General features: G+C 38.2%; 1 protein-coding gene across 1 annotated transcript; it reads right to left on the bottom strand.

Annotated features, from left to right (window-relative positions):
- Positions 1–547: 547 nt before the first annotated feature.
- On the bottom strand, positions 548–14,941 carry LOC136885596 (protein takeout). Its single transcript, XM_068230434.1, has 6 exons — positions 14,773–14,941; positions 9,791–9,883; positions 8,673–8,811; positions 6,548–6,681; positions 4,791–4,943; positions 548–1,335 (listed from the first exon to the last, which is right to left on the bottom strand). The coding sequence occupies exons 1-6, from the start codon at positions 14,828–14,830 to the stop codon at positions 1,187–1,189; spliced, it is 726 nt and encodes a 241-aa protein (XP_068086535.1). The 5' UTR covers positions 14,831–14,941; the 3' UTR covers positions 548–1,186.
- Positions 14,942–15,984: the final 1,043 nt, after the last annotated feature.

The following is a 15,984-nucleotide window of genomic DNA, read 5'->3' as shown; positions in this document are numbered from 1 at the left end:
AGACGTAACGGAAGACGAGTACCATCAACACCCCGATCTGGCAGGTAGATGAAAATGATGGAAATATATAAAAATATTGAAGTTTCTTTGATGTTTCGAATCATTTAAGATTATGATAACACTCAGTGCTGTGGAATCCCTGTTTTTTCTATACTTTACTACAGTTATGCTAGTTTCCCATTGTTAATGTTATATCGCATTTCTCTTTCATGTTTGTACTTTCAGTATACATTTTTTGCTTGAATGGATTCCATGTAAACCACCTAAAATTTGAGTTTGGTCTTTGCTGGTGGTGCAGAGTAAATAAATAAATAAATAAACAAATAAATAAATAAATAAATAAATATTTCCATCTTGTAGCCTGGTATGGACGTGAGACGAAGGAAAAATACACACACAAATAATTATTTTTAATAATTTATTTTACATAACATTGTCAACAATATATAAATAAGCTTTTATACGAGGGGTACAGTGAATGATTCGGAGAATGAAGATAATTTGGAGCGTGAAAGTAAGCTCTTAATTTCCAATGCATCAGGCCCTGTATTTTTAGGCACTGACGGGCTCTAATGCAAACTAATTCTCTTATTAGGAAGTGTCACCTAGCCCGTTCGTCTGTAATGTAACGAGAGTAACATACTTTTTAGGGGATACTGATGGGCAGTGCCCCTTATGTTTATGCAACACTCATAACGTAAGCCGTTGTACAGCGGAGTACTTGTTTCTCCCTTCAGTAAGTTTGCATTCTAACCCTAAAAGTCAGTGCTCTGGTGATGAGAAACCATAAGAAATCTCAAGTTTCAAGTAATTGTTGTTCAATAAAACAATTAATTTCTTTCCCCGGATCTACCGTAGATCTCCCAAAACCTTACCCATTTTTCAGTGTTATATGCGATTATTCTCTCAAAAATGGAGGCAAGAAGGGTGAGAAAAATAGTAGGAAATCCCAGAACTTTTCGCCTTTCGCCTTCTTCATTTGAGAGATAACACTGCTCCAACACCTCCCGAAATACTTTTCCAAAACCTCACTCAAAATAATATTGACCTAATTCAAGCTTCCTTCTCATGGTAGTGTGAAGGAGTTCGAACGTTGATAGTTAAACAGTATCGATGCATTGAAAATTAAGACATGAACTGCGATGAGGAGAGATGGGGAATGATTTGATGTATCCTATGTTCGGAATCAGTCGAAGACTTCATCGGCAGGAACGACGTCTAAGACACCGGACAGGATTTCGGAGATAATCTGAGCAATGGCTTCTCCCACTGGAGGTCCCAGTTCCTGGATCACATCCATCCAGTTCTCATTCAGGAACTTGTTGGTATTGTCACCTGCAATAAAAGCGGAAACCTGCTGTTAGAATCATTAAACCAAATATTACCACCATCCTCATTAACCCTTTCGTTCACGATTTATTTCTAATGGGCGGGAAAGTCTAGAATTTTCAGAACTAGTAGGGACTGGGGCAGGATGAGTCTGTTCAACATTTTAAATACGTACTCGTATTTCCCATTGGTCAGGAAATACAGCATGTACTTAACGTCTGCAGTTCAACATTTCCATTAGTTAGATCTTTCTCTCCCTACGTTTGAACTGCCTCTGCATACCCGACTGTGGTGCTATACTCTAGGAAATCTTTGAACTGTATTATGTCCATAAATATCTTCGTAATTGGATGAAATGTTCCTACTGCTGACTTTCTAGTACTGCCTTGTGTTATGTACTGTAACTAACTTATCGAAAATGTTTATGTTTCAAGGTTTGGTAACCTGATCACTCTTCTGTTGTTTATTTGTTATTTTGAAGTTGTCAGCACTGTTCTATGGTTCATTAGCTAATTAGAATCTGCCTTAACACATTTGATTTCACCAATTACAAAACACATTATATCATTGTTCTAGAACTGTTAGCCAGCCTCACTGTAAATACTTTGCATTTTTGAACTAAATTGTCAATCTTCATCCGGACCGTAAAGAGGTCTCACTTGGGAGGTGTTGAGGCTGGGGCTGGAGCAAACGGGTGGCATAAGGTAAAGGAAAAACTGTAATCTAACCATGTGTAATAGAGGGAAGATTCCAGCGTTCCCTTTTAGCATGTAACGGTTAGGTCGACCTGCGTTTACTTCGACTTTATTTTACGTAGGGTTCTCTTGGATTTAAAATGTAGGTCTTTTAGGCGGTATGCGGACTTAAAGTAATCACCCCAATGAGGGATCTTAAAATGTCAGCACGCACGAATGTATACCCTCGTTTCCGTTGTTAACTTCGTTTTTTCTGGTGGCTGAGTTAACAATTTTTAAAATTAAAATCCCTTCTTTTGGCCTAAATTCCGTGTTGGTCACGAAGTAATATGGCTTAACCACTATGTCATCGGGTCTTATAACCTGTTAGGCGTTAACTTTGTCTTGACTTTGGATTTTTTTAGTGTTTTCAGCCTCCATTATTCATATTTTGTTTTCTGGCTTTCTAGTTTACCTTTGACTTTTTCTCAACTTTTTATGGCCGTGTTTTATGGGCTTCGGTCCCTGTAAGATTTTCTGGATCTTTCTATCCTTCCTTCGAATGTGGCTCCCATTTTTTATGTAGTGGTGGTGGCTGTTATAGCTGCGTAAGCTTTAAAAGTGAAAGGTATATGCTGTTTCATATACTAGAGGATTGTAACTAAACATTAATGTAGTTTTCCGGCCCATAAAGGGCATTTGTAAAGAGTTAATTGTAAGTCGTGGTTTAGGGTTCGAGAATCTTTCGTGGTAACCTGATTCTGGAAGCTTCGGCTTTATTTGAATTGCATAAACTTATATTTTTCCTCTGCTAAGTCTAGGATAGCCTTTTTTCGTAAATCTGCAAAATTAGTAAGACTTATTGGTTTGTGTTTCTTTGTATGACTTATACGAAATGGGAGTCCTTTCTCCCCTGATTGCACATTTATTAATCTTATAAGCTTCTCAGTAATTATTGTCAAGGTTTACCTTTTGTCAAATCTTTGTTGTTATTGGTTGGACATGGTACGGAAGGAAATAAAATACATTTTAGTGTATTTTGTTATCAAAACTTTGGTTCATGCCTTGCCCAGATATTCTCCCCTTGCTCTTCTTTCTCTCTCTGGACCACGGAAATAACCGGAAGAGTAATGTTGAACGAGAAAACGTTATTCTTAAAATAAACACTTAATATTAATTAATGTTCTTAAGAAAGACAAGTCCATGTACATGCCATTCGTAGATCTAGAAAAGGCGTTCGATAATGCTGATTGAACCAAGCTATTTGAGAGTCTGAAGGTGATCGGAATCTGATACCGAGAAAGAAGAATTGTCTACAATCTGTACAAAAATATCAGTCTGCTGTGATAAGAATCGAGGGCTTTGAAGGAGTAGCAGGAATCCAAACGGGAGTGAGGAAAGGCTGCAGTTTATCCCCTCTTCTTTTCCGTGATTACATACAACAGACGATAAAGAGGAATTTGGAAAGCGAATCACAATCCAAGGAGAGGAAATCAGAACCTTGAGAGTTGCCGATGATATCGTTATATTATCTGACTCTGAAAAAGATCTGGAGGAATTACTGAATGGTATAGACAGAGTCTTGGCGAAGAAGTACAAGATGAAAATAAATAAGTCCAAAACAGAAATAATGGAGTACAATCGAGCAAAGTCAGGTGATGCAGAGAATATTAGATTAGAAAATGAAGTCTTAAAGGAAGTAGTGAATATTTTTACCTGCGTTACAAAATAACTAACGATGGCAGAAGTAAGGAGGACATAAAATGCAGCTAGCACAAGCAAGAAAAGCCTTTCTTAAGAAAAGAAATTTTGCTCGCCTCCAGCACTGATATACGAATTAGAAAGATGTCTTTGAAGACTTTAGTCTGGAGCGCCGCATTGTATGGGAGTGAAACAGGGACGATAACTAGCTCATAAAGAGAGAGAATAGAACCGTTTGAAATGTGGTGTTACATAATAATGCTGAAGATGAGATTGGTAGATCGAATCACTAATTGAGCGATACTGAATCGAACTAGCCGAACGATTAGGCGAAATGTGACTAGAAGAAAAGATAGAATGATAGGACATAGCCTACCTTAAGATTCGCTTGGTTTTTGAGAGAATTGTAGGCGGTGAGAACGGTAGTGGTAGACCAAGGTATGAATATGACTAGTAGATTATAGCAGATGTGGGGTGTAGTAATTATGTAGAAATGAAAAGATTAGCATAGGATAGGGTGGCATGGAGGTAGGCATCAAACCAGCCTGTGGACTGACGACTCAAACAACAATATTCCTTTTAATTTTTATGGACTTATATTTGGACCAATTTGTCCTCATGAATTGCAACTTTTTATCTTTACAATTTGCTACATTCATCAACACCACTCAGCTTATTCGTCTACTAGTGTTACTCCACGCCATGTCTCAACTGACAGCTTGAAACAGTCCGCTGCGTCAAGTAGCTCGTCTCCTTAATGCCAAGTCTTCTCAGCCCAAAGTTTGCAACGTTTGCGAAACGCTACTCATTTTTTTTTTTGCGAAAATCACACAGAACCTACACATTTTTAGCGGAGATATTTCTCGTAAGAAGAAAATGTATGGTAGAAATTTCTTCGTCATTTCCATGGCATTGAAGTGCCTTCGAGTCAATACGTAATCATGTTAATCAGGGATTGTATAGAAACAGGGTCTCTTCTAAACAAAAAATACAGTACCACAGGAGAGAGTTTTAACAAGGGGGAGAGACAGAAGTAAGCTTTGAAGAGGAAGAAGAAGAAGAATTACTATAGCTTAACTCACTTACCAAGAGCCTTGTCTCCGTTGAACAAGTTGTCGAGATTGATGTAAGACCGAGACGTCTTGAAATCCACCTTGCCATCTTCTGGAGAAAGGTATTCCTTGCCGTCAGCTTTCGTCTTCTTGGGGAGTTTCACCTTATATACAACATCAAGATCAGCTGAAAGAGAGTAATTAATTGGACTTATTTATTACATACTCAGTCTGTTTCCAAGTCATCCTCCTAAAGTGACACCAATTTGTTTTATCTGTTTTATTTGTAAATTAGTCAGAATTTAAACAGAATGACAACTCTGTATCGGTCGTGTCCACGGTAACAAAGAAATCCACTTTTCAATTTTGCGTCATTTCCGACCGTCTGTCTGTCTGTCTGTCTGTCTGTCTGTCTGTCTGTCTGTCTGTCTGTCTGTCTGTCTGTCTGTCTGTGTGTCTGTCTGTATGTCTGTCTGTATGTATGTACGGGCTTCACGAGAAAATGGCTGATAAGAATTTAATGAAGATCGGTAAGTAAAGTCGGGGAACGATTTACTATAATCTAGGCTATACATAATTCACGCCGAGTGAAATGGTAGTTTACGGGAAGGGCTAAACATTATTTCTCTGTTGTGAACGTCAGCGGCGGAACTTAAGAATGTCGTAGTTAGAGCAACGCGCAAATTTCAAGTTCTGACAAAAATTAGGTAAATCCGCTAGTAAAACGTTTGAGATGATAAGTCAAAATCGCCCGGATCACTACGACGGGGAAGATTTTTGAAAAGACTGGTCTAAAGACTATGTGATCCTTGAACTGTTAGCGCCAGTCTACGAACAGACTGAATGTAGTACATCGGTGTACAACCTGTTGCCTACACTGTAGGTGCTACTCCAAGAAAGCATTGACTGTGGTAGGTAGGTGTGCAATGTGTTGCATACACTGTGGGCGCCACTCCAAGAAGTTACTGACTGTAGTACGTAGGTGTGCAATGTGTTGCATACACTGTAGGCGCCACTCCAACAAGTTATTGACTGTAGTACGTAGGTGTGCAATGTGTTGCATACACTGTAGGCGCCAATCCAACAAGTTATTGACTGTAGTACGTAAGTATGCAATGTGTTGCCTACACTGTAGATGAAAGTCCAAGAAGTTTGAGTGTACACCGTTTTTCCTACATTGTAAGCACAAGTCCAAGAAGTTTTTCACTGTAGAAGTATATAGTTTCGGGTTGGGCATTGGTCGCTTGGTAGGCCATGACTCTTCAGGGCTGTAGTGCCATGGGGTTAGTGTTTTAGTAGTATATAGTAATATATTTATATGAGCCTAATTCCTCCGTGTGTGTTAAGAAGATGAATCATCATCATCTTCTCTCCAGAAGTTTACCAAATGTGCTCCAAGTAGGCAAAAATATTTTGAATAATTTTAAATTATTTTGATTAGTTTGACAATGGTAAACAAACTGGCGACTTTATTTTTTGGTAGAAGTGTTTCCTAGTGATGTATGAACTTTAAAGTTTTAGTCAGTAATAGGATAGAATGCAAAGCAAACTGATTTGGCTAGAAGATGTGCCGGCCAGCCCGCTCTTCCATAATGTAGCAAAGGTAACATACATTCTAGAGGTCCTGATAGGCCGTACTTCCTAGTTTTATGCAAATAACATAGCATAATCTTTGTGCAGGTTGGAGTGTATTTGCTTCTCCCTTCACTAAGTTCACATTGTAACCTATTACTGCCCAAACTTTCTGGTCTCTAGTGTGCATTACTGGAAGACTTCGAAATTCAGACTTACTCTGTGTGAGGTTGATGTTTCCATCTCCCTTGATTGGCAGCACCAGGATCTTTCCGTTTATGTCGTACTTTCCGATGATACCAAAGCTGGGAAAGAAAACGTGGAGTTCCGTGTCCAGAGTTTTGCTGTCCATCCTGCAAAGAAAGGTCTAGATGTTACACAGTGTTTGAGAGGTATTCCCTGGCACGTGAGGTTGACATTTTGTATGTCTACTTGTGTGCAGAAAATATGGTCCATATATGAATGGAAAGTTTCATTTATTATGAAGGATATAACAACCCCTGTTCAGCGTTAACATCCTTCCCAATCTTGCATGTTTCTAGTAACACGGTTAAGAAGCTATTTACCTCCCACCCTGCAGAAGATGAGCGTTAGGTAACACTGTAGTGGGTCTCCACTAGCTGAGTTGGCCCCTACTGATAATATATATACCGGGTGTCACACTTAGCGGAAAACGTCATTTACATTCTCACTACAAACCAAAGTGTAATATTATGTGCCCAATTGATAGAGCAGCTTCAAATTAGTCTCTTGCGATGTTCCGTTAAGGGATAATTTAGGTGCTTAGTATCAAAAGCCGCCAAATTCGTTTACCTGCATTATCGGCAAAGTACAAAAAATCTGTCCAGTACAAGATCATTATATAGAGTAACATAGATTTAATGTGAACATCTTAAATTAGCAACTTAGCGCAGGGTTTTAAAATACAGTGGATTCCTTCTAATTCGAACTCCAAGGGGAATCAGAAAAAATCGAATTATCCAATATTCGAATTAACCTACAGTGAAATGAGTATTTTAACGAAAATATTGTACAGTACTGCATAAATGCATAACATGTAATAAATTCATTGTAAGGAATGATTTTTACAGTATTATGCTGGCAAGCTCTCGTGTACTGTAGATGAAAATATATACATGGAAATTTTCTTTATGGGCACTAGTAAAACAATAGCATTAGCACACAATTTAGCACATGTAACAAGTCACTAATTCCTTTGCTCACTTAAAATAGTTAGTGATTTTTATTTGTTTGGGTTTGTATAAGATAGGCAAAATCCTCAGTTTCATTTAAACATTTGACTGAGATTCAACGAAACATCTTACAAAATCACGGGAATAGAACCAGCTTTTAAATAGCTAGTCAGTGTGCGTTTGCAGATTTTCCCTCAGACGTGCCATTTGGGCTCATCACGCCCCTGCAAGACTCTGCTTAGCATTGGCAGACCAACTGCGTGGTTCGGCCGTCTTAGCAAACAGGGATTGCTATTCTGCTAGTGAAGAAGCGAATTCTCAGTTTTCAAAAATATGTACTCCCTATGCAGACGTGAAAGCCATTTTTGGAATCTCTTATACTTCCTAGAATTTTGAAAGCTCCAGGCTCTCCTCTTCATCACTGGATGGATTGGAATTTTGTAGCACTCTCTGCAGAATCCCATGAAGAATTTTTACTGAGAGGTGTTTGTTGACTTTGCTCTTATGTTTGAGGGCTATTATGTCAATTCTTCTTGTGCTACCGTGCGTTAACATGCCGTAAACCTCTTCGTAAATCCTGTATCTCCTTCACTGAAAGGTCTTATTTTATGGTGATGGGAGTTTCCCAGTGTAAAACCATAAGGGTAGTAACCCACTATTTCATTCTCGTTGCCATATCTGCTACAGATTCCTCTGTGATCGAGGAAACATTGATTGTCATTTTCTTTGCCTCGCGCCTTTCCCTACAAGTCAGACCTTGATCGTACTCTACCCAGTTGTTGGTGGAGGTAAATTTTTTGTACATATCAATTCCCAGTCGTTTTTGGAGTAATTTACACCAATTAAAATATTATCTCTCACGGATTTCACTATTTATTTTACTTGTATCAGAATTAAATGTCGATACCCCGTGGCATTTATTTTCTAAACTACAGTACATTCTCCTGAAGAGACACAACATGTAATTGTTTATTCTGAAATCCCTTCACCATGTTGTAAACAGGCTTGCGGCTAGTAATTATATTTAGCCTATAATATATTCCATATGGTCAAGGAATTATTGAAATTCATAAAGTAGCTCTTGTGATTACCCTGCTTGTACAAATTCATAAACTCTTAATAATATTAGATTAGCTGATAAACAAACTTACTTGACTTCCTTAATTTCGACGTCTGGGATGCCGATAATGTCAATATCTTTTAGTGTCAGGGTGAGATCGTTGCCCTGGGCAACTTTGATTTCTGTCACCTTAAGTGGATTGAGATTGGGAATGTTGTACTTCCTGTCACCTGTTGATAAACAATAATGGAAATATTATATTACAGACCAGAAGAAAACGAAGAAGAGGAAGAAGAAGAAGAAGAAGAAGAAGAAGAAGAAGAAGAAAAGGACCGGAAATTTTAGACATAAATAGGTTAGAATGAAAACTTACTTAAGCCAATAGCAAGTATACACTAGCCTGCACAACGGTTATGCTGTGAGATTTGCAGGGACGTTAATGCCACGGGCTATATAACACCTAGAATTTATGTTGCTCTCGCTACACTACGGAAGAACGGGTTGCATGACACTTCCTATAAACCAAATTAGTTTGCATTCTTACCCATTTCTGCCTAAAAATCCTAAGTCTAGTTATTACGAAGTGTCATGCAACCCGATCTTCCACAACGTACCGAGAGTAACATACATTCTAGGCGTTCTGATAGGCCGTACCCCTTATGTTTATTTGAAATTCATACCATGACCTTTGTACAAGCTAGACTGTACTTTTTACTAGCTTCAGATCGTTTACATTCTAATGAGTTTTACTGCTAACAATCCGGACTATAATAATATTAGTAATAATAATATTTACATATAAAATTTAGCATTTTCAAGACTAAATTAATATCAACAGAGACGAAGCGTAAGAGGACTGAATATCATGTCGGAGATACAGAAATGGTGTAGGCAGATCATTTCACGTTCTTGGAGGGACGTTCGTTTACAGCCTGCCTGGGTAAAGAGAAAGGAGTAAGGGCTATGGTTGCCATGGAAACGAAGGGAGACCGACTGTGGTTGCCATGGAGATAAGCCTGGTGGCCGGCTAGTGTTGCTTGTTGCAAGAGCTTTCTTTAGTTAATTATATTTTTCTACATTGTAAATTTTTTAATTGTTTCTCCCGATAATTTACTTTTTGTGATTGTCTTCCTCATGTCAACACCTCAATTGTGACCTAAGAGAAAATTAATTCTTTATAACTAAATATTACTGTTACTTTCTACTCACCTTTCAAGATGTTGGGAACAGTTTCTCTTGCGACCCTCAGGGCGCATTCATTGAAGCTGGGGTCGTTAAGTTTGCATTTCTTGACATAGGATGCTAGGAAAGAAGAAGTGTACATTACTAAAGGTACATTTTCAAATCAATCAATCAATCTATCTATCTATCTATCAATCAATCAATCAATCAATCAATCAATCAATCAATCTATCTATCTATCTATCTATCTATCTATCTATCTATCTATCTATCTATCTATCTATCTATCTATCTATCTATCTATCTATCTATCTATCTATCTATCTATCTATCTATCTATCTATCTATCTATCTATCTATCTATCTATCTATCTATCTATCTATCTATCTATCAAACAATCAATCAGCCCAACACAACCCCACCCCCAACCCAACCAATCAATCACCCCTAATCTGCATTTAGGACAGATTCCGTGTATGTTATTTACCTAGTCGTTTCTTCAATAATTGCAAGGAAATTTGAAATGTATTGAACATCCCCCTTGGTAAATTATTCCAGTCTCTAACTCCCCTTCCTATTAACGAACATTTGCCTCAATTTGACCTCTTGAATTCTAACTTTGTCTTCATGTTGTGATCTTTCCTACTTTTAGATACACCACTCAAACTAATTCTTTTCATTTTAAGCCATCTCTCCACTGACAGCGCGGAACATACCACTTAGTCGAGCACCTCGTCTGCTTTCCCCAAGTCTTCGCAGCGCTGCACCTACAAGTGTCGCAAAAATAATAAAAAATATTGAGCTCTTAATTTTGGACGTAGACGTATTGATACAACCTAAATGAAATCAAAAATAGTCATGAACTTCGTGATGTAATTTTGATGTCAACGCTATTCTTGATTAGGATAATCTATTACTAGAAAATCGATTTGCCGATTTCAAAAACTAGGAAAATGATTTTGGCCTTTTGCAAATCTCTGCACGTCCGCCTTGGAAATGCGAGAGTAGATTTGCAGCCCCAGGTAATATGAGTGCAAAATAATACAGTTAAAAATTTCTTTATCGCAATAAAGTTGATGTAGAATTATAAATGTATTAAAATACTTTTCAGTTGCTCAGTTATTTACAATTATTTGAAAGTAAAATTTTTGGCTGTGTCTGCTCTCACTTTTAGAAATGTTTGTACAAAATTAACTCTTGCTGGGGATGAAAATAAGGCCAACGCAGACTTAAGCGAAATAATTGTGTATGCAAAATAAATATAACTAAAATAAATAATTTATTGTTTGTTTACTGTAGTCTAAAGTACGTGGCAACCATAATCAATATTTCTCTAAAAATAAACATACCGGGCGAGTTGGCCGTGCGCGTAGAGGCGCGCGGCTGTGAGCTTGCATCCGGGAGATAGTAGGTTCGAATCCCACTATCGGCGGCCCTGAAGATGGTTTTCCGTGGTTTCCCATTTTCACACCAGGCAAATGCTGGGGCTGTACCTTAATTAAGGCCACGGCCGCTTCCTTCCAACTCCTAGGCCTTTCCTATCCCATCGTCGCCATAAGACCTATCTGTGTCGGTGCGACGTAAAGCCCCTAGCAAAAAAATAAAAAATAAAAATAAACATCCGTCACAGCATTCATTGTCCGTTTGCAACTCCATCTACTGATACATATTGAACTCAACCGTACGAACTGTTATCCACTGGAGCGGTTCTGTTACTTTGATTTTTGTTTGTAGTCTTCTTCTGAGGCATCTCTCGTCACATTACACCAATAGTCTTGGAGCATAGATGAGTTCAATGGCTCTGGTATCTTCTTTCAGCAGCTGAAATGTCTTGATCGAAACGCTCTACATCCTCGACACTCGAAATGCCGCAATTGCTTTGGAAAGAAGTCAAGATAAGAGCGAAGATGATGCGTCAAATATTACAATCCAACTCTTGGGATGTCCTCAAGCAACCACGGAAATGTTATAGCTAGTGTCTGGTTCCCAGGGTTTATCCTTATTGATTTTACAGTCGAAGTAATGGCAATACGCTGTCATTATTAATAGATTTAATAAGTTACAAGTTTCTGAGATGAAAATCATTTCACCACCTGCATGACGCATTTCATTCACCCTATTTACACACCTACGGACAATTGAAATCTAAAACGTCTGGATTCAGAAACAAATTACAAATTAAAAATTAGCTTCAGGGGACAGAATATAATTCAAATCTGATTTTTTTGCTGAAATTGCTAGCTTATTATCTAAGTAATCTAGCCCCAAAAGGATTTAGTTACCTCCTGTGGGTGGAGGACGCAGGTGAAGAATACACCCACAGTATCCCCTGCCTGTCGTAAGAGACCACTAAAAGGAGGCTTTCAACTTGGGAGCGTGGGTTGGCGACCACGGGGGCCTTAGCTGAGTCGGCATTGCTTCTGCTTGCTTGTGCCAGACTCCTCACTTTCAACAATAGGGAACATGCATGATCCGGGGTTTTAATTAAAAATATGCTAATCTGATTCAAAATTGCATGCAGAATTCAAAAATGTGATCAGAATGTACAAATAATAACTCCAAACATGATAAAAATCTACGAAAATGTCACGTCACGCAAGTACGCGATCTCATTGGCCTGACGTCATCGTACAGGGAAAATATAAGATGGGTAGTAGGACTGTTGACAGGACGCTGCCATCTGAAAAAACACCTACATAGAATTGGAGTAATAAGAGACAACATACAGTATGTAGGAAATGCAATGAAGCAGAGAAATCAGCTGAACACATACTTTTCGAATGTGAGGCGCCGGGTAGAATCAGACTCTCCACTCTAGGACTACCAGGTGAAGAGAGAGAAAAAATCCAAGAAGACCCAATAAGAACAACCTGCAGCTTTGTGAAGGGAGAAGGTATATATAGGTGGGAGTGAAGGAGAAACATGGTAGCAAAAGATCTTAGAGGTCGACGCTAATTAGGAACTAATATTTAGAGGCTCCATCAAGAAGAGAAGAAGAAGTAACAACACAATTTTTATGGAAATAAGTACGATTTTAGAACTTACACCGACAAATATTTTGTTCCCTAAATAAAGGCTGTGGCTTCAACCAATCTGGAGATACGCCGCTGTATGTTTGGTAGATAAAAAATTAATTCTCCTTTATCCTGACAGATTTTTTCTCACGAAAATACCAACGTCATTCTCCAATTTTCACACCAAAATACATGGTAATACACTTCAAAAGTACTTTTCTAAAAATATTCTCAAAACTTGTAAATGTCGCCGAAATAAAACTGGGTGGGATTCTTGAGTTCTGAATTTGGTTGCTCATAACTTCCGAACAGCTCATCTGACTTCAACGTTCATAGTGTCTTCTCGTTATTCGTTCCGACGATATAGAACACTTCGAAATCGGTTAAATTGTATTAAGAAAAGAGCCGAAACCGAGTGAAAGGAAACACAATTTCCTACAGATTTGACCCTTTCTTTTGGACACTTAAATTTTATAGCTGATTTTTAAATATACATATTCTTTGCTTCCTTCGGTCCCCCAAAAATGATCGCTTTGCGTCGTAACGATGCAGAGGAGCAGGGCTAATTCACTGGCCAAATATTGCGACGTAATACCTTTCTTACCAATCTGCTGAAGGGGAAAATCACGGAGAAGAAAGACCGAGGACGATCGAGGAAAAAAAACCCTTCAAGTCTTAACACGGAATTTTCATCATGGTTCCTTCGATGAAACGAAACGAGGATCTGCACACAGAGAAAAGGCATTGCCTTTAACTGATGATGATGATGATGATGATGATGACGTTTTTCTTTTTATAATTTCATCATCTGCCCCCTTTTTTTAGTCTTAGCCAATACATAACAAGAATTGATTCCGTGGTATGGGCCCTGTAGTTGAAAGTTTGCATTCGCAGTAGATAGGTTTTCGATCCCCTCATTTACACTCCAGAAAATTTATGGGGATGTACCTCAATAAAGGCCACGGTCCCTTCCTCCCCAGGCCTAGACCTGTATTGTCCCTTCGTCGCCAAAATCCTGAGCTGCTGCTTCCTTAAACCAGTAGCAAGAGAAATTATAACATTTCCTGAAGATAACTAGAGATAGGATTTTTGGGCAGTAATAGGTTAGGATGCAAATTTTCTGAAGCGAGTAACAAGGGGGTTAGTATACTCTAGCCTGTACAACAGATGTGCTATAATATTTGCATAAACGTTAGGGGTACGGTTTGTCAAAACCCCTAGAATTTATGTTACTCTTCCTACATGATAGAAGAGCGGGCTAGATTTCACAACGGTTATGCTATGAGATTTGCATATACATTAGGGGTACTGCCTATCAGAACCCGTAGAATTTATGTTACTCTTCCAACGTTATGGAAGATTGGGCTGTACAAGACTTCCTACTAACTAAATTAATTTGTATTCTAACATATTATTGTCTAAAAATCCGAGGTCTGATGATATTCTCTATAAAAATGGTGGGAACGTTGGCGTTTCTGCAAAATTTAAACTAACGAGATAAAGCGGATTTGCTAAAAGATTTGCAGAAACTTCACGGGTATTGCCGATCATAACCCCTTCAATTTACGCTACTTTAGCAGCGTTATGGAACAGCGGGTTGGGGAACGCTTTATACTAAACAAATGAATGTTCATTCTAACCTATTTTTGCTTAAATATCTGAGGACTAATGATGACCTCTATAGAAGTGGAAGAAACGTTGACATTTCTTCCAAAATGTTAAACTAACGAGATCCTGTAAAACGGATATGCCATGAGATTTGCATAAATATCAGGGGTTGGCGTATCAAAACCCCTTGAATTTATGCTACTCTAGCAACGTTATGGAAAAGCGGGATGGACGACGCTTCATACTAACGAAATTAATTTGCATTCTAACTTATTAGTACCTAAATATCCGAGATCTGATGATGTCCGCTGTAAAAATGGGAGAAACGTTGACATATCTTGCAAACGCTAAGCTAACGAGATATAAGAGGCTGACATATTACTTACGGAGAGGAAGAGATGTCGCAACTGACAAAACAGCTACTATCACCAAGACACGGAACATTGTTGGCTGTGTCTTCTGTGGAACTTGGACCTTCTCAAACTAAACATTACGACATTCTGGTGTCTTTATATAGATCCCATTGGGTGAGTCTGCGATTACCTCGCTCTCAGGTATAGTGTTGTGGAGGGGAGGGCAACAGGTAGCGATCTGGTTTTAAGGCAAGGTAAGAAAAAATTCATGTTGGTACAAGAAATTCAAGGTTGGACGATATTTCTTTCTGGACGTGCGTTTACCCCTGACCTTGAGAAAGTGTTGTTATTATCACGTGCATGCAATGAAACCTGTTTGGATTGGCAATTCATGTTTGTGTCTGCATAAGTAGTTCATTTAATTTCAAGTAATTTTATTTTTCTGGAACATTCATATGGGTGCCAGATATTCCTGCTTATACTCTTCTCCTTGAATATTATACTTTGCGAAATCCATCACTACCTACCTCCAGACAGACGCAAATCTATGGTTGAGAAAAAATTCCATGACGTCAAGGAAACTAATAGTCAAGATCCAGAAAGTTCAGTACACCCGGTGCATAATAATAATAATAATAATAATAATAATAATAATAATAATAATAATAATAATAATAATAATAATAATAATAATAATAATAATAATATATTGATTGAAGTTTTTCAGACAAGGTGATCACTGTGATTTTGTAAGGGAGGGTGCGATCTGTGGTTGAGAGCAATTTGAATGAGAACCAGTGTGGTTTCAGACCACAGAGGGTCTGTCAGGATCAGATTTTCAGTATGCGCCAGGTCATCGGAAAAATACTACGAGAAGAATAGACAGTTATGTTCATATTTTGTAGATCTAGGGAAGGTATTTGACACATTACTGAGGGAAACGATGTTCGCCGTACTGGAGATTGTGAAATTAAGGGTGGATTATTAAAATCAGTCAAGGGCATTTATATTGACAATTGGGCTGAATTCGGAATTGATGGTAGAATGAGTTCATGGTTCTATGTACTTACAAGATTTAGACAAGGCTGTAATCTGTAACCATTTTTGTTCGTATTGTACATGGATAATCTACTGAAAGGTATTAATTGGCAGGGAGTGATTCACTTAGGTTGGAAATGTAGTGAGCAGTTTGACCTATGCTACGACTTGCTCTTTATAGCAGACTGTGTTTAATATCTTGGAACT

This window comes from Anabrus simplex, chromosome 14 (genome assembly GCF_040414725.1).
Source record: "Anabrus simplex isolate iqAnaSimp1 chromosome 14, ASM4041472v1, whole genome shotgun sequence".
NCBI lineage: Eukaryota > Metazoa > Arthropoda > Insecta > Orthoptera > Tettigoniidae > Anabrus > Anabrus simplex.
This window is presented reverse-complemented; position numbering and strand designations above follow the sequence as displayed.